The 20,000-nt window shown below is 39.9% G+C and overlaps 1 protein-coding gene across 1 annotated transcript in view; it reads right to left on the bottom strand.

Annotated features, from left to right (window-relative positions):
- The window catches only part of LOC123744935 (nephrin-like), a 425,786-nt gene that overhangs the window by 134,207 nt on the left and 271,579 nt on the right, over positions 1-20,000 (bottom strand). Inside the window, exon 3 of the mRNA XM_069306333.1 lies at positions 18,243-18,478. Within this exon, the coding sequence (XP_069162434.1) occupies positions 18,243-18,478 (236 nt within the window). The remainder of the gene's footprint in view (positions 1-18,242; positions 18,479-20,000) is intronic.

The following is a 20,000-nucleotide window of genomic DNA, read 5'->3' as shown; positions in this document are numbered from 1 at the left end:
GAGACTCAATGTAGAAATGGAGCTGAAAATGCTGTCATCTAACAATTTAGGAATTCATCTTGTAGCGATACATATTTGCAGTAATCAAACTGCACCGCTCTTGATTTAGAAGAAACTCGATTGTTTACCGAGTTCTTCATAAACAGTTTAGAGTAGTGCTTGTCCCGTGATATTATTCTCGAGGATTGTTTACCGAGTTCTTCATAAACAGTTTAGAGTAGTGCTTGTCCCGTGATATTATTCTCGAGGATTGTTTACCGAGTTCTTCATAAACAGTTTAGAGTAGTGCTTGTCCCGTGATATTATTCTCGAGGATTGTTTACCGAGTTCTTCATAAACAGTTTAGAGTAGTGCTTGTCCCGTGATATTATTCTCGAGGATTGTTTTTCCGAGTTCTTCATAAACAGTTTAGAGTAGTGCTTGTCCCGTGATATTATTCTCGAGGACTCTTTTGAGTTCGCTCGTGTCTTTCTGCTCTCGAAATGGCGTTATGTAAATCTAGGACGTTTTAAATATTCTGTACTACACAGGGTATGGTTCAGTATAATCTCCGTGGCTTGGCCACAGAGATTATACTGATGTAAAATTTTATACCGTTTTATACCGTTATAATTTTATACCGATTATACCGTTGTAAAATTATCTAAACAGCTGCAACTTTTCCCCCGGAAGCTATACCGACAATATTCACGAACGAAACCGCTTATTACAATCGAAATTGGTCATTTGGGTCGTCATCCCTGTGATATACGAGCTTGGCTACTTATACAGAATAACTTCTACCTCCTCTAACTACATTCTGAGAGAAAGTCAACCTATGCAGGCGATGAGTCACAATAACGTGGCTGAAGTATCTTGAAGTATGATGTATTTTTAAGTATCTTAAAGTATTCCTTCTATTGCTGAAATAAAGGGAATACAGAGAACATATACGGCACGCATAGACGCGATAAAGCACCTAAATTACTGGGATCGTCTCAAAGCCCTCTAAATGTACTCACTAGAAAGAAGACGAGAGAGATATCAAATAATATACACGTGGAAGATACTTGAGGGCCAAGTACCAAATCTACACAGTAAAATAACAACGTACTGGAGTGAACGATATGGAAGAAAATGCAGGATAGAACCAGTGAAGAGCAGAGGTGCCATAGGCACAATCAGAGAACACTGTATAAACATCAGAGGTCCGAGGTTGTTCAATACCCTCCCAGCGAGCATAAGAAATATTGCAGGAACAACCGTGGACATCTTCAAGAGGAAACTAAATTGTTTCCTTCAAGGAGTGACGGACCAATCGGACTGTGGTGGGTATGTGGGCCTGTGGGCCGCTCTAAGCAACAGCCTAGTGGACCAAACTCTCAGAAGTCAAGCTTGGCCTCGGGCTGGGCTTGGGGAATAGAAGAACTCCCTGAGCCCCATCAACCAGGTATCAACCAGGTATCTTGACCAGACCACACACTAGAAAGTGAAGGGACGACCATTCTCAAGTCGACTTGAGAATGGTCCAGGACGGACCGAAACGTCGTCATCCCTTCTCTTTCTAGTGTGTGGTCTGGTCAACAAAAGTACACCTACATTCACCACCCCACATACTCTGAAACGACTCTTGAAGCGTACGGGGGATGATAGATGTATACTACAAAGATACTAAGATAACTTTTCGTTTAAATGCACCGGGTCTCAGCTTGCAGCTTGTTAAAATCATGTGCAATTGGGCATCGTAATGCAGTAGAGCAGTAGGAATTAGATCAACACATTATAACTTAAAAATATATATGGAAAATTAATACAGAGACATCAAGCAGAAGACATTTGTTTATGTTTTCTTGCGAAAGACAAGCACACTATAGTTCAAGGCAAACTGGGCCAGACAAATGAGAATGAAAGAGAGAGAGAGAGAGAGAGAGAGAGAGAGAGAGAGAGAGAGAGAGAGAGAGAGAGAGAGAGAGAGAGAGAGAGAGAGAGAGAGAGAGAGAGAGAGAGAGAGAGAGAGAGAGAGAGAGAGAGAGAGAGAGAGAGAGAGAGAGAGAGAGAGAGAGAGACCCCTCCACATCCCAGCTGTAAACACGTCAGAATCTGAAACCTGCGCAAAAACTCCCCTTAGCCTCAACTTGCCGGCGTTGTCCTCTAACTTCATATCACCCACTTTAATTAACTTTCTTGCTTCATCATTGCTCTAAGCACACGCTTCATCCTCCACTGTCTTGGCCAATTTCAGGCTCGTGAGAGACTCGGACCACTGCTTCAGAGGCTCACAGTACTTCTGTCTCAAGCTTAAGCTTGGTTTATACACGGGGGGAACAGTAGTTGCTCGGAATTTAACATTCAAGAGAATTATAAAGTGGAACTGATTGAATTTTATAGGGAAACCACAATATTTTATTTCGTGCTTTCAGTAAGAACAATACCTTCCCAAGTTTAAAAAAAACTCGTTGATTTATACCAAAGAGTAAGAAGTTTACAAAAAAATATCATCAATGGTAAAAAAAGTTTTCCATTGAAGAACATTGTAACTTACTATATGTATTCTTTTTTTACATTTAACAATGAAAAGAAGATAATATAGTGCTCTTCACTCTCTCCCTTCCAGCATCTTGAGCCTTCACGCACTCTACCGTCTCTTCAACACAAGCACTTATCGTGTCCCCATCTTGAGAGTCATCTAATACCAAAAATCTCATACAGCCTGGCACTCATGGGATGAGTCAAACTGTGGGAGATCGTCTAACTTCTTGAGAGTCAAAAACTTATGATACCTATGAATTATCATGAAAATTTTAAAAATTCTTTTAAATTCTTCCGATGAATTTATTCGTCATAGTTGTACCAAATTTACAATCTAGTCTTGGCTATATGGCTCAATCTGTCAGGCCAGATTGCTCAATTCAAAGTAATTACCAAAGTCCGTACGTGATCTAGCCCACTAAAAGCAAGTTTCCTCTCTCGTGCTGGTTTGCAAATTCACTAGTGGCAAATACCCACAATACACTATTGCAACTGCCACGAGAATTCCCTAGGAAACTATCCGCAGTAGCATTCATTGTTAAATATGATTGTAGAAGAAATGTATTATTCTGGAAATCATGCTCTATGTCTCTATTTAAAGGTAAGTTTACTCAATTTTTTGTGTTATTGGATCAAATTAAAAAGTGTTATTTCTCATGTCAACAAACGTTACTGTACTGAGATTTCAGGAAAGTAAATATTGATAAAGTAAACAGAAATGTAAAAGAAATGTAGAAATGTAAATATAATAAATGAAATGTTGATAAAATAAAATAACAACAGCCATCAGAAATCTGAACAAGGATTTGTTCAGGAACAAGTATTGTATTTTAATTCTGGAATTTGCGGTACAAGAGTGGAAGTTCCTGTGTTGCCAATCACAAAAATAAAGCTGAAGAAAGTCCAGAAGTTTTCCACTATACTAGTCCCAGAGCGAAGAGGTATGAGTTACGAGGACCAACTAAATGACTTTAGTCTTACAGCGCTAGAAGAGAGGAGAACCAGAGGGCCATGATAACTACATATAAAATACTACAGAACAGACAGGGCAGACAAGGACATACTTTTTTAATACCCAGTCCAAGAACAGGGGAACACACACGCGGAAACAATTTACCAGAATGAGCCTTTGAAACATTAAACAAAATCAGTATATCGGGGTGAAGTGACTGAGCCAGACTCCACACACAGTCAAATGTGTAGATATGACAGCACAGTCCATCCTCTCACGTTATTCCAACGTCACAAAAATTATGTACTAAATTGCCCGAAGCTAGCCTTCCCGTGGACCCATCAATAGAAAACGGGACAGCCCGTCAATTTGACGAGCCGCTATGATTAATAGCACATCATATTTTGATGTATGAGATTTATGCGTCAAAATGCGCTTTATTGTGTTCGATAAATGCGCATTTTGTGTTCGAGAGGACGGGTAAAACCCATAGGCTTTAAAACCAGTGAATCTGTTAACTGAAGGATGAGGGCAAGTGCCCCTGAGTAAAGGCTCAACTCGTACAAACACAACTCAGTGAGAACAACTAGACGAGAACTCACAAATTGTATTCGAGCATTTCAAGTATGAGTTTGAACGTAGTGTGCTTACGTATGAGTGACTACGGGGGAGTGAGCTTCAGCTCTTTATACCCCGCCTGTTAGCCTTGTACCTGATGCGTAATAGTTTAACTATTGATGACCAAACCACACACCGTAAGATAAAGAAACGATGACGTTTCGGTCCGTCGTGGACCATTATCAAGTCGTATGACTAGTTTAACTTTGACGTTCGAATTATAAGTCGAATCTGATCGTAAAAATGTGGATGGAGGTGTCTTCTGCAAATTCCTCATTCAATGCTTTCCATCCGTTGAGGGTATGAGTATTTCGTCACATTTCTTCGATTAATTTATGTTTCCAGCTCTCATTTATATTCTCTTAACTTATAAAGAGGCTTTCAATGACCACCTTGTCTCTCTCCCACAGTATCTTGTATGTTGGGATTATATACCCTCTCTTTCTTCTGTCCTTGGTGTGAGGTGCAGTTTTCTAAATTCGTCCTCATAGTTCACCTCTCTTACCTCTGACACAAATCTTGCTACACACCTTTGAACTTTTTAAATTTTAGTGCTATGCTTAATTTTCCAGTGTTGACCTAACAGAAGCAGGAGCTTTCCTTGTCTTCTGAGAGCAAATGAAACAGATACGCCAGGCCCAAAGGAGGACGCAAACAGAAGAAAAACAACAGAACGATAGAGGAAGCAAGAGATGGTAGCATAAATATTACAGAACAAGGGGAAACCACGAGACAACGAGACTCTAAAACTGAGCACAGTACCTCATATGCAGAAAAGCATGCAACAAATTTCAAATCTCATTCCCCTGACAGTGACACACCTCGTTCCCTGCCCCCGGTGGAGTCAGGGTCTTATCTCGTTGTGTGTGAAGGCTGCTGCCTCCAGGCGAGGTGATTTACGAAGCAAATGACACGGGACATCACCCGCCAACACCTTCCCCCCCCCCCCTGTGCCTACAGCTATTGCTCTCTCTCTCTCTCTCTCTCTCTCTCATCGTTTCCAATGACGACTCCCAAAAGGGAAGCACAAATGTAATACAACGATTGGTAAACCAGCTCTTAAACAGTATTTTTTTCTTTCCGTGTTGTGTACGCTTATCGGGCGAAGAGAGAGAGAGAGAGAGAGAGAGAGAGAAGGGAGAGAGAGAGAGAGAGAGAGAGAGAGAAAGAGAGAGAGAGAGAGAGAGTGAGTGAGTAATTGAGATTACAAAAAATATATAATAATTATAATCCACAAACATTCAGCAAAATGCCAGATATATCTTTCTGTCTCACGCGGTCTGCGGTTGTGGTTGAGAGCTATGATTCGACTGAGTGTTTAGACCCCAAGAGTGGGTAGTGGGTTTAGACCCATTCACCACTCGTGCGTTACGATCATGAGTCAAACCCCATGAATCAGACGGGGTTCAAACTCATGAATCGATCGGAGGTTCACATTTATGAATTAATTATCTCCTAAATACGAACCTGAATCCAGCACTCTGAGGAAAAATTTCCCCTTTACTTCTAAATTTTTTAATACATAAAAAAATATTGACTATCTTTACCCCTCCACAAAAATATAAAAATAAGAACATTTTATTACGGATACAGGTAATAATTCCACCTATTTGGTCTGGATTTCTTATTTTTAATAATATGAAATCGGAAATGTTAAATTAACTGGTTCCTTTTGGAGGTGCAGTCAACATTTTATATTGACTCTAGATCTAAAACATAACTATTTATATACATTAGGGAATGAGCGAATATGTGTTGTATAAAGAACATATAATAAATAATTTTAGTAAACATTGAATATTAAACGCAATGTGTGCGGCGTGTAAAATATATATATATAGAGAAATTGTTTTAATCTTCCTGGTATTGTTAATAACGTAGCTCAAACGTTTCTGGATTAATTTCATCATATAGGACATGGAAGAAGCTAGTACTACAAGCTAGTACTTGTATATTAGCCAAATCCTTAATCCTGTGATAACGATCTCAATAAACAGCATTGCGATCTTCGTCTTGATCTTATGGACTCTTGAATATTAACTCTATCGGTAGAGTTTATAGCATATGCATAAATGTTTCAAAGCAAGAACAGGAATGTAGTTATTAATTTGTTATACGCAAGAACAAGAACGCGGAGACCCCCCTATAATTTGTTTTCAATTCACGAACGAGAAGCATTTACCTGCTAGAGTACAAATACATCGAAAACCATAAACACACCCAGCAGGTCGATGCAATTCTCTGCTTCCATAATAAAAACATGAATATGAAAAACATTTTCAATATTTCAGAATTGTGTGGTGTTTGGAGACTCAATAGGAGACGCTATGAGGGATGAGATGGAGCACTCACTACTCACATTTTAAGGTGTGAGGGGGGCTGCATCAAAGAAGTCTTGTGAGAGGGCGTACGAGGCCACCAACTACACACTGTGAGGGGAGTACCAACCACGGTCTGAAGGAAATGAGGAACCACTAACCACGCTTAGTGAAGGGGGGGGGGGGGTGTACGTGTTATCAAATACTCACTGTGAGGGATGTGAAAGGCCACAATCACGCCCTGTGAGGTACCACCAGCAATGCACTGTGAAGAGAGGGGGAAGAGAGAGCAATACCAACCACACATTGTGAGGTATTTAAGGAGGAGGAGCCAGCAACCACAGAGTTTACTTCGAACTGGATCTCAAGACACGTATTGAGATGTGTAAAAGGAAGATCATGTACCTGTGTTGCAGGCGATAGAACCGTACACGAAGAATCCATCACTAGCGCTCTCGTGAGGAAACATTACTCCTGTCGTTCTCAAGACAAATATATCTCTGGGAACTTCCTCAGTGGCGGACGCGCGTATATTTGGTACAGATTGTGTGTGAAATTTCTTAAAGATTTTTTGCTATTGAAAGAAGAACGATCCACTACAATTTTGTTATTAGGCGTATATATTTAATAAATAAAAGGTGCTGGATATATTTGAAAAGAACTGAAAGAAAAATAGATTTTGAGATCAATTTTGTTTGGTTATGAACTATAACAAGACCGTCATAGAAACGCAATATGGCATTTATCTTGACGTTATTTGAGAGAATATTATATATGGATTGAATGAACAATGTTATATTGGTTGAATATAACTTAGGAACAAAAATAGTATATGTGAGATTATTTTATTCCTGTTCCATGCATGTCATAACTTGATGATTATGATATTCCTTAAAACATCACATCGTGACTCCAAAACGTGATACAGTGTCATGTGTCATCTTGGTGACCCCTCCTGAGTAGATTTCAGAGCGCGATACATAATTAGAAATCATTGTGTTGAGTATCCTGACTCCAGAACGACGTACACGCTGTCAAAAGACATCCTGAAGACCTCCTAGAATGACTCTGAACGACATACACCGAGATACAACACATGTAAACTCTCCTGCCTGATGTCATAACGACACACCACAAGACATAATGTAGACTCTCTTGCAAGACGTCCAGCGTAGCGAGGCCTCGTAGACACTACCACCCTCGGTTTGACACCTTGTGCACTCAGCATTTAGCGCACGCTGGAAATATCACGCATGAAGTTCATAATCCAAGTCGTGCCACAGACGAGGGGGAACGCTGCGGTTCCTGGAGCGATGTCGAGGGTCGAAAATTGAATTAGCATGTATATCACGAGGGTCTGGAAGCAGGAGCGGAGGGGTGAAGGCGTGCTCGGAAGGGGCGGTTGTGGCTGTGGTGAGGGTCACCTGTTTATGCTGGAGGCGGAAAAAGCAGATGCTCTGAGGGGAGAAACATTTATATTTCCTCCTTCTCCTTCTCGGTGGTGAGAGGGAGGGAGGGTGGAAGGTGGTCAAAGAGACATCAAGAGAAGGGTCAGGTTCATGCATATGTTCTGGGTCACTTGGGGTGATTGAAACTATGTTTGAGTCTGGTTCGTACACAACCGAATGTGAAACTGTTCATTGCCAGTTAGTTACTGTTGACTAAGAGTAGGAGCGTGTTTGTTCATTGATCTTCATTATCATTCTCATCATTCTCATCATCATCATCATCATCTTTATTATAATTCTGAAACCCATCAACAATGTTATCTGTACTAATTCCTGTACCATGTATTAATGCATTCCTCATGGTAGCATTCTACCTATCTGCCTTAAACGTGTGCTTTATAATTTCTTCATATACCGTAAATTCCATCTCTTCCTCAAACCATCTAACATATTAGAACCTCTACCTCAAAACTCCAAAATCCCTCATAAAATCTAATTATTCTGACATTCAAGCTTTTAATTTCAATCACGATCTTTTAAGATTGTGCTGAAGAAAAACTTCATGCTTTGCTTGTTGTGGAGGAGAGTGGAAAATTTAAGCAGAAGCAGACTAAAATTGCATCACAAATTCTCGAAGAAATCTACTTCAAGAATCTTGAATGTCCACTAGAATGACCTCTTAGATAGACGGACAGGAGTCTGTGTTTATGTTAAGACTAATATACAAATTATAGACATGTATTGTATTGTAAGACTTTCGCCGTCCTACACAAAGGCCAAACAGTTGAATAATGGTTACTTGAGAAAACTTAAATCATACATTTTGTTTGTTTGGTAACGTCAAAATGTTTCCAATATATAATATAATCAAAATATACGCACTTCTTCATAAAGTATTTGTAGGTTTCTTAAAGAACTTAAGTGATAAAACAATAATACACAGTTTGTGCGTTTCTGAATGTAAAAGGTCAATATATTTGTTGACATTCAGAAACGACAGAGCACGGATTTAGATTCATGCAAATGATGTACAAACTTTAAAATTCAGTCTTCGTAAGTTGTAAAAGGCTGAAGACATTAAAATTCAGTATTTTAAAGTTAAAAGTGACAGTCAGGGAAGATTTTAAAAGCCAGCATATTAGGCGATAAAGATTAGTCTTCAAAATCCATAAAATTTGGACTATGAAAGAAAGAAATGTCAATGGATGAATGTTAAAGAAAGTCATCTTTTGAAAGGTCAGACTGTGACCACTATAACAGTCAGACTGAAAGCTACAAGGGCTTCTGAAATCTATAAAAGTCCTTCTTTGACAGCTACAAATGTCAGAGTTTGAAAACAACAAAAAATTTTATGATAGCTGTCGAAGCTATTCAACATTTCAAATCTCTTAAATAAGAATGAATTCCATTAGAAGTTAATAAGGAGCAAAATTTTTATAGCCAAGTATTTTCAAAGGACAGAGAAACACCGTGAAAGAAATAAGGTAAGAAATATAGACAAATAAACAGAAGGTGAGAGAAAGACGAACAGTTAGAGACACAGAATGCGAAGCAGGGAAGTACACGCAACCGGAGACAGGAACAGAGACGATGCAATAAAAACTAATAGTCAGCGCTTAGTCTTCTTTCTTCTCTCCCCTTCTCCCAGTCCCTCGGGGAGGAGGAGCAGAGGGCGAAAGAACGAGAGAGAGAGAGAGAGAGAGAGAGAGAGAGAGAGAGAGAGAGAGAGAGAGAGAGAGAGAGAGAGAGAGAGAGAGAGAGAGAGAGAGAGAGAGAGAGAGAGAGAGAGAGAGAGAGAGAGAGAGAGAGAGAGAGAGAGAGAGAGAGAGAGAGAGAGAGAGAGAGAGAGAGAGAGAGAGAGAGAGAGAGAGAGAGAGAGAGAGAGAGAGAGAGAATATAAGAGAGAGAGAGAGAGACAATAGGAGAGAGAAGACAGAATTTAGACACTGACAGGCAAGGAGAAAAAGAGATAGATAGACACATAATGACAATTAAAAACAAGAAAAATTGAGGCAGACATAGATGAAAGACAAATACAACCACAGACATATAAACATAGACAAACAGAGAGGAACATAAGACTAACAACTCAAGGGAGCTGGAATTGCCATGACGGAAGGAAGTGAAGAGGAAATTCGTGTTGAATGGCTGTAATGCTCAGGAAGTGAGCCGTGACGGTCAGGAGGTAAAGCCCTGCTACTGTTTCCGGCCACAGATGTAAGAACCCCCTTAGGAGGCCCGATCCCCTTGGTTCATACCACTTCAGCTCGACCAATGTTTTGTTCAGACCATCCACTTCTCTGCTAAACCGTCCGGACCCGGCCAAACCCCTAACACCGCTATCTCGGTCTTTCACCGGCTCCAGTGACTGAATCACAACGATGCACAACCTCCCACCTCTGCCACACACTCCTAGACACGTTTTGGCACTCCCACTCTAGTCCAGATACGCCCAGGCATGCCAAAACATGCCCAATCGTTCCTGCATAGAGAGCTCGCCCACCCCCCGCACGCACACGCCAAGAGAAACCTAGTTTCTTCTTTACTTGAGAGCATTCACATACATCCCTCCCCCCGACACGTCTGACCATTCCCAGTTACGCCCACACCCACCCACGCCCACACCCACCCATGCCCACACCCACCCACGCCCACACCCACCTCCACCCAACAGGAATCTTGCTCACATCCACCTTTACCAATCCCTGTCCAGTCACACTAATCAGAGTTAACTTTGCATCAGCCTCTGACTGGACCCTGATTTTGATTTTTACCTCTTCCTTAACTTTAACAACCTCCCTTTACCTCTATCTATACCTCTACCTCTATTTCTACCTAAACCTCTATTTCTACCTCTACCTCTATTTCTACCTCTACCTTCATCCCCTACCTCTTTATCTATCTTTACCTTCTCACTCCTACCTTTATATCTACCCCTGCCTCCATTCCTTCCTCTGTGTCTAACTCTATCTCTACCTGTCATTTCCTACCTCACAGCTCTAGCTTTTGAGCTCAAACATTTGACCATCGAAACGTCAATTACCTGTCTATTTATCTCCGATTCTTTTTATTGTCGTATCCTTCCACCTCCTTTTTTTAATAGTATCTCCTACTCTTCCACACACAATTTGTTAATCCCTTTCTTCATTTGTTCCTTCAGATATATTTTCCTTCCTCTATCTATCCCAGTAAGATCCTTTCTCATATGTTCTTTGCTATCCACATTCTCTGGCGCTACGTCTCTTCCCTCTTCCTCCTTTCTTTCCACTACCTTAATTTCCACCCCTTCATCTCCTCTCTTCACTTTACCCCACGCTCCTTCCTCTTCTCTCCCTACCTCAATTTATTCCCGTCTCTCCCCTCTCCCTTTCTCCCTCCCCGTTCAGGCCGCTTCCCTCACCCTGGAATGGTTAGACCCCTTAACCGGCCATCGGTAAACGCAAGTTAAGTGGCAAATCCGAGAGCTCCCCACAGCTGGCCTAGATCATTGGCAGTGAGAGCCTTCTCTCTGTCTCTCTCTGTCTGTCTGTCTCTCTCTGTCTGTCTGTCTCTCTCTCTCTCTCTCTCTCTCTCTCTCTGCTTCTCTCAGTCTCTCTCTCTGTCTCTCTCTTTCTTTCTCTCTACATGTTCCACATTTTCTTTTATTTTACCTCTTTGGCCTTTATACGGTACATATAATTATATTTCATTCTCTGAATATTTGTTGTTATTTCATAATATCTTTATCCCTTAAATCCATCTTAATCTCTGTATATGTCTTTTCCCCTCTCTCTCTCTCTCTCTACTTTCATTCCCTTTCTCCCTGGTTCTATCCTCCCTACCTTAGTCAAATAATGTTTAATATTGTGCAAACGTTATAAGCTATATAGGTCCCAGGGACTTGCACTATTATAGACTATTATATATAGAACTATACCGAATATAGACTATTCTAGGGGTATAGAACCAAGAGGCACACCGCAGAAATCCACGTTTCAACCCTTTATCTTTAGATAGTATTGAAAGATCTAGAAGAGAAATAATCTAAGAAAAAGCCCGAATGGTTATTGAATACAATCTGAAGAAGACGCTTCAAACTGGCAGTTGTATAAGAATACCGAGAGAATTGTATTGGCCCAGAACGGTGGCCAAGGACGTGAATAACGGCATTGTGAAGGCTCAATGTATTTCCTGGGCCTTTAACTGGATAACTAAATTTGAGATAACTTTAACTTTAACTGGATAATGTCATTGTTAAAATCTAAACCTGTAGATAACGCCTGAGTTATTTGTATTTGATTAAGTCCTTACAGGAGATATTTTCCTACGGAGTTGATGCTCACTCATCCGTCTGAATTACTGTTACCGGAGTGGGAGTCTGTTGGAGGGTATGGGGGTCTGTGGGAGGGAGTGGGCGTCTGTTGGAAGGATAAGAGGAATTTGAGCCTCTTTGACTGTAGAGTCGCTGTTTATCAACGTACGTGTGGATGAAACAATTGGAATGATAGCGGACAGAGTGTATCATGATCCGGCTTGGACTCCTCTTGACATACCAGAAACCATTCTAAGAAAGCTACTCCAAGCTTGCACTAAAGAGGCACTCTTCTTGAGTCCAGATGGGCACATGTATAAGCAAGTAGATGGAGTCGCCATGGGTTCTCCCCTAGGTGTTCTGTTTGCGAACTTCTACATGGGTACCATTGAGCAGAGGGTCGTAGTTGGCATGGACTTGAAACCCGCCATATACTGCAGGTATGTTGACGACATTTTTATGCAGGTACCTGATGTTAGATGTCTGCATCAGCTGAAGGAGGCATTCGAGCAGAATTCTGTGTTAAGTTTCGCTTACGAGATGGAGAAAGGAAAGGAGCTGAGGCTTCCACACTGCAGTCTACACTAAGGAAACAAAGGAATGTGCCTCAATGCCAATAGTGACTGCTCAGCCAGGTACAAGAGGAGTGTTGTCAACGCTTACGTCGACCGGTCTCTCAGTCATAGTTCAGGATGGAAGCAAATCGATGAAAACTTTGTAGGGTAAGGCATGTCCTGGTCAACAATGGCTTCTCTAACGGTTATGTTGAAGACATCATAAAAAGAAAGGTGAAACGCCATGCAGCCTCTGAGGAGTCAACTAACACAACACTTGTACCCCCTATTAAACTGTTTTACAGGAACTTCTTTTCGACGGCTCATAAAGCAGAGGAAAGTGTCCTGAAAGAAATTATTAATTGGAACGTTAACCCTACAGACAAAAATCAGAAAATAAAATTGACAATTTACTTCAAAAACAAAAAAACGGTCAACCTAATCATGAAAAAACTCCCCAGACACCAAATAGAAAGCCTTGAAGGAAAGCAACGTCGTCTTTGCCTTCACATGCCCACTTGGGGACTGTAAGCCCCAAAGAACTCAGTATATAGGTAAGACAGCAACGTCTCTTTCTTTGCGATTAACAATGCACAAACAACAAGGCTCCATCAAGGATCATATAATCTCTTCTCACAACCAGACCATCACCTTAGAAGTCTTAACAAGCAACACAAAAATCATCGATAGATACAGCGATAGCAGGAGACTCGACATCAGCGAGGAGACTCGACATCAGACTCACCACATCAAAAAGTCAACACCAGCAATCAACAGCCAATTAATGCATAACTATATTCTACCCTCTTCAAGACCCCCGAACCAACATAGAAGCAGCAGGAGAAAATATGGGCCAATAGGCCTTCTGAAGTTACTTTCATGCTTATGTTTTCATACACAATTTATACCCACCTCATCCAAAACATTTGTGCCATATCACCTCACCCTAAACGCATATAAGTACGATATTTGTTATGTAAACCCGTCTTTGAGAATGTAAGAAGCACTTACGAAGCACTTTTAGGCATCAGACAAAAATAAAAATATAAAAAAGGAATTTTGCTAAGTTAATTTTTCAATTACCCTCGACAGTGAAGAAAAACGTAAGAAATATTGAGAAGATTCGTGTTAGAATTATTTATCTTACCCATTTAGTCATATTCAACAACATATTATATATATATATATATATATATATATATATATATATATATATATATATATATATATATATATATATATATATATATATATATATAAAAGCACACACTGCCTTTCAAGAAAGCTTTTACCTCCTCTTCCTTCCTCCAGCGTCATCAAGAGAGGACAAGTTGGTCCTCCAACACTGCCCATAATACGTATCGCTAACTTCTAATATGAAATCAATTGTTCGTAGAAATACCGCCTCCAATGAACTCAGATCAATGGATCACCGAGAGGTCCAGGCTTATTGGCCTCCCTCAAGCCTCACCAACCCAGGGTATTGGAACCACAGAGTCGGATGTAATTACAACTGGATGAGCCACCAGTTTCCAGAAAGGCCCCCCCCAACCAGAAACCAGCGATGACGTCATAATTTGGCGGTGAGAGATCAAAGCGATTGGCCGTTAGTGATCCCACGATTATTGCACGAACTTGCCTCCCCTTGCTAGTGCAAGCGACTCTGAAAGTCAGTATGTCTAGGAGGCTCATGCAAGGATTCTATTGCCGGGGCTCGTGTGAGTAGAATATGCTTACCATAAACCCACCACTCTCCTGTGAATTATATTGCACCTACGACGCGCACGGCTTGCAGCAGAGTGGAGTGCATTCCCAGCACTACACATGCATTGAAGTTTGGAACTAAAAAAATTCCAGCCTCACCCTACAGCCTGGCCGAATCCCGAACGGCCAACTGCCGGACAAGTTGGCTCATAACGGGCCAAGGCGAGGGGGGGGGGGGCGTTCTCTCCTGTCTTATGACTAACTTAAAAAAAATGACTCGATGTCTTTCTCTTTATCTCTTCTTTTATCTCTCTCTTTCTCTTTGTATCACAGCTCGTGTACCTTTGGAAGGTTGAAACGCATTGGAAGAGTTCTAAAAGGTGCACCAAACAATAGCCAGGTTGCTGAAGGTGTACAGTCTTTGCCGCCTGAACCCTCCTGGCGGCGCTGGCTGGGTGGAGGCATCGCCAGATTGCCTCCTTATTGTCCCTGGACGCACAAAAGAGAACCTCCGCGAACCCTTTAGCTTTCAAACGGCAGAATATTTCTTCCCATTCACCATCTCGCACGATTTCTCTTCGTTTACTTTCGCGAGAGTGAGCTGAGTAACGACCACGCTTCCTCATTGTCGTGAGAGTGAGCTGAGTAACGACAACGACGCTTCCTCACCGTCGTGAGAATGAGCTGAGTAACGATAACGCTGTCTCACCGTCGTAAGAGTGAACTGAGTAAACGACAACTCTACCTAACCGTCGTGAGAGACATCTCAAGACTGGCCTCAAAGATGAGTGAAGTTCAAGTTGATTCGACAGAGCTGACATTTCGTATAATTAGTCGTCTATTCTTTGGTCTTTGATCTCCAAGACGGATATCTGACTGAGACCAATTACCAGTTTCCTCAAAGTCACATGAATTCGAAATCTCCTCGTCATATGAACGTTTCTTATAATATACATAAGATATTTTTTATAGCAAAACCTTTATATTTTTTGCGAAGGAAATGTTATGCTGAGTTATATATATACATCAAATGACTGTATATATGCTTATACAAATGCTCTTAAGCCTAAGTTAAATGGAACCACGAACCTCTGAGAGAGATTTTGGCATCGTTCCCTCCCTTTAACTGCTAATGCAACACACGGATGCTGCAGCTATTCTCAATTGGTGTGCATAACCTTGTATTCTCAGGCCAATGCACTGGTTATTTCACTTCCAGCAACCGTTCGCTAGAGTACACAGTTCACATAGATGAAGGGGTCAGAAAGGACCTCGAGAGCGTTCTGATGAAATGTTTGTTGTGATAAGTGGATCCAAATGAATTAAATAATGTTTTTTATTCAATCCAAACATTTCATGTTATCTGCTGTTCTTTACTAAACCAAACATTTTCTTACAATATATAGAGAAATCATTCTTCTTCGCCATTACATATGTAACGAAATATATATAAATAATTATAAATCATAAATTATTAATAAATGCTAAAATAGATTCCCCAACGAGGAATTGATCACTCTATTAACAAATACAACATAACGTTAAATATGTTTTGTTGGCTTTGGTAGTTCAAGGAGAAGTTACAAAGTTATGATTGCCTAATCTTTACTCAACTAGTTTTCTTGCCACTATTTTTACCTTTATGGTTTGATATAGATAATATTTTAAAATATATATTTTTCAATTTCTCCCAACATGGATAAATATACAATTGAAAATCTACTCTATAATTGACTGACTCTCCGACATCTTCATATAATTCTATCCAACGATGGACCTGATTTTCCTCTCCTCCCTCACCGCCTTTAATTTGGTGCCAATTTCGAAGCTGGAACCTGCTAAATAGACCAATTCCGTTACCTAATTGGTCGCCGAGAAGGCTGTTGCTTCCAATGATTGCGTACTTGTTGTCACTACTGCTCAAGCGCATTCCAAGAATTCCATTTGGAGTAGTTAGAGTGCCAGATACTTGCGTGTGTGTGTGTGTTTACTATTTGTTCTTGGTATTTGTACTTACTATATGTATTTGCTACTTGTATTTACTATTTGTATTTACTATTTTTATTTACTACTTATATTTATTATTTGTATTAATATTTGTATTTACTATTTGTATCTGCAGAATCGAGATATTAGCTCTTGGATCCCGCTTTTCTAACCAATTTATTTTACCTTTATTATGTCTACTGCATATATTTCTCTTACTCACGCACACACACACACACACACACACACACACACACACACACACACACACACACACACACACACACACACACACACACACACACACACACACGTTTATGAGTTGTGTGTAAAGAACCAAAGTTAGAAGATTGACTCCCGGAATGTTGACATTGTTCGTATTGAACGTTAAAGTTGAGGTGCTTTAAGTCTGAGGACGATTATCGGATTTATCACTACTACTCCCATGTCTTGGCATTCATATAAGACGTAATTAAATTTAGGTCCACGACTTGTAGTCCGTCCTGACCAACTGACGGGAGTCAAATGTGTTTTTGGGCTGACCGGAAGCGTTCGAACCTAGACCACCGATCTACCATTTTAGGTCTGATGCGCATTAGTCTGGGGGCACAGTCATTATTACGGACTTTTTTTAATTTTACAAAAATGCTCAGAAATTTTGACTATATATATATATATATATATATATATATATATATATATATATATATATATATATATATATATATATATACTTATATATATATATATATATATATATATATATATATATATATATATATATACTTATATATATATATATATATATATATATATATATATATGTCGTACCTAATAGCCAGAACGCACTTCTCAGCCTACTATTCAAGGCCCGATTTGCCAAATAAGCCAAGTTTTCATGAATTAATGTTTTTTCGTCTACCTAACCTACCTAACCTAACCTAACCTAGCTTTTTTTGGCTACCTAACCTAACCTTACCTATAAATATAGGTTAGGTTAGGTTAGGTAGGGTTGGTTAGGTTCGGTCATATATCTACGTTAATTTTAACTCCAATAAAAAAAAATTGACCTCATACATAGATAAAAGGGTTGCTTTATCATTTCATAAGAAAAAAATTATAGTAAATATATTAATTCAGGAAAACTTGGCTTATTAGGCAAATCGGGCCTTGAATAGTAGGCTGAGAAGTGAGTTCTGGCTACTAGGTACGACATATATATATATATATATATATATATATATATATATATATATATATATATATATATACACGACACACAGAAACGCACAAGTAATATGTAACACCAAGAACTCCTCTCCTGTGAAGTAATTCGACCCTTGGAAAGCCAAATGTAACACACACCTTGACATAACCAGTACCCTGACCCAACCCGTTCTCGGAAATTTAATAAGTCAATATTGACTTATTAAATTTGGGATAACGGGTTGCCCTGACCACGCCACCACGGCAGATCGTTAAAAGGGTTGCACGTCGGGGCCAATTTCCACAACAAAACAACCCCCAACGACACCAGCCAATGGCAAGAGAGGAGAGTTGTTCAAGTGTGTCAGGTATATATAGATTTAATTAACTACATATAAATATATATATATATATATATATATATATATATATATATATATATATATATATATATATATATATATATATATATATATATATATATATATATATATATATGTTTTTTGTTTTAATTACTTACATTATTGATGTAAATATGACAAACAAAATGTCACCAAGCAGAATATATACCTGAATTTAATTAAGAAAATGAATTTAAATGGCGAAGCTGAAAATTTGGGATCTGAAAAATTTTTCAGCTCCTGAATCTGAACTTACTGATAACGGTGAAGTTGACGATGGTGTTCTTGGTCGGAGACAAGAGGAAGTCGACCCTGCAGCGGTAGGTGGCCTCATCGCGGTCCTGGACGGGAAACAGCTCCAGGTGGGCTCCAGGGGCCGAGGACCCGCCCCAAGAGCTGCCTGGAAGGAGCTGGAAATAGGCCCGGCGAGCAAGGAGGTGCTCGTCCGCCCAGTGCTTCCCGTTTTCTATCGTGCTTTCTCGGGCGTCGAAACTAGTGGAAAAAAAGAAAACGGAATATTTGTATTTTTCCAGAGAGTAAGTCACAATAACATGATTGGAAAGTTAAAATCCAAACGTACACACATGAGGTTTGGATGACGTTTTGACGATGTCTGCATGACGTTTTGGACTTGATAATGGTTCAGTTCAGCCCTAAAACTTCATCCTTTATTTTCATAGATGTTAGTTGGGTGTCATATTCTGTATATTTAGATAATAAGGACGGTTTTCGTTTAAATGTTATTCGTGTACACAATGAAGTCACAAGAAAATTATAGCAAAGTGAAAAACAATATTGAAGCTATGCAACGGAATCGAACCCATGTCCCTGAACCTCTCAGGCACTATACCTGAGTGTACGTGAGTGGCTTGTGGTTCCAGATGGTCCTTTCCAAACTCCATGTAGGTCAAATTGTTCTTCGGGCCTAGGTAGGTTTAAGCCCATCATGGTTCAGTCGGCGGTGCGTGTGTAATACATGTTTTTGGGATGAAGTTCATACCAAGGGTCACATCCCTGCCTATATTTGTTCTTTAAATGTTTAGAACTTTAAACTTTAAAACTTTAAAACTTAAATGTTTACCAATATTATGGCTTTATTCCTTGGCAAAATTAGGTTTAAAAATTACCTCACCATTATTTATTTTTCTTACAGCAATTCAAGTTTCTACTTTTTATAAACTATTCTTTATATGTGGTATGATTTTCAACCCTTACTATAGTACCTCTTATTGTATACGTTGTCGTCACTGACGAACAAGTTACAAAATACAGGAAAAGTAGCAGTTCACAAACATCCACGTTTTCTATGACTCGCTAGTTTAGGTTAGGTGGGATGCTTGTGTTCGTACGTCTCTGGTATGAGGACCAGACCACACACTAGAAGTTGAAGGGACGACGACGTTTCGCAATCGACTTGAGAATGGTCCAGGACGGACCGAAACGTCGTCGTCCCTTCAACTTCTAGTGTGTGGTCTGGTCAACATACTTCCGCCACGTTATTGTGACTCATCGCCTCTCTGGTATGAGGTTAGCACTTTGTATTTTGTGCGTTGTGGCAGATCAAGAGGCTATATGTGGCTATATGTGGCTATATATGAGGCAAGATATGTGGCTGCATATTCAGGTATAGAACACATTCAGCAGCCGCGTCATTAATATTCTTTCACTACCCAGGAATGATTTGCTGCAATTCAAATTGCAATGTAATTAGTCAGGCATAATGCATTGTTAATTATCACGCGATTTTCTGTAGCAAACTCACTTGTTTATTGCATGCCTTTTGTGTCGTTAATGAAATGTTATGTGAGTGCATATGACTGTTGTGTAACTTCACATATGTAGCCATATCTGAACGATTTCAATTCCCGTTGTCTGGTCTGGGGAAACACGTACTTAGGCTTATTGAGGTCCCCTTGCCTAATTAGTGAACTTCCCCCCAGGATGCATCCCACAACAGTTCCCTAACTCCCGGTTATATATTATACTGCTACTTAAACAGTGTCATCAACGGTGC

The sequence above is a fragment of the Procambarus clarkii genome, chromosome 57, assembly GCF_040958095.1.
Source record: "Procambarus clarkii isolate CNS0578487 chromosome 57, FALCON_Pclarkii_2.0, whole genome shotgun sequence".
Taxonomy (NCBI): domain Eukaryota; kingdom Metazoa; phylum Arthropoda; class Malacostraca; order Decapoda; family Cambaridae; genus Procambarus; species Procambarus clarkii.
Note: the sequence above shows the minus strand (reverse complement) of the source record. Positions and strands in the feature narration are given on the sequence as shown.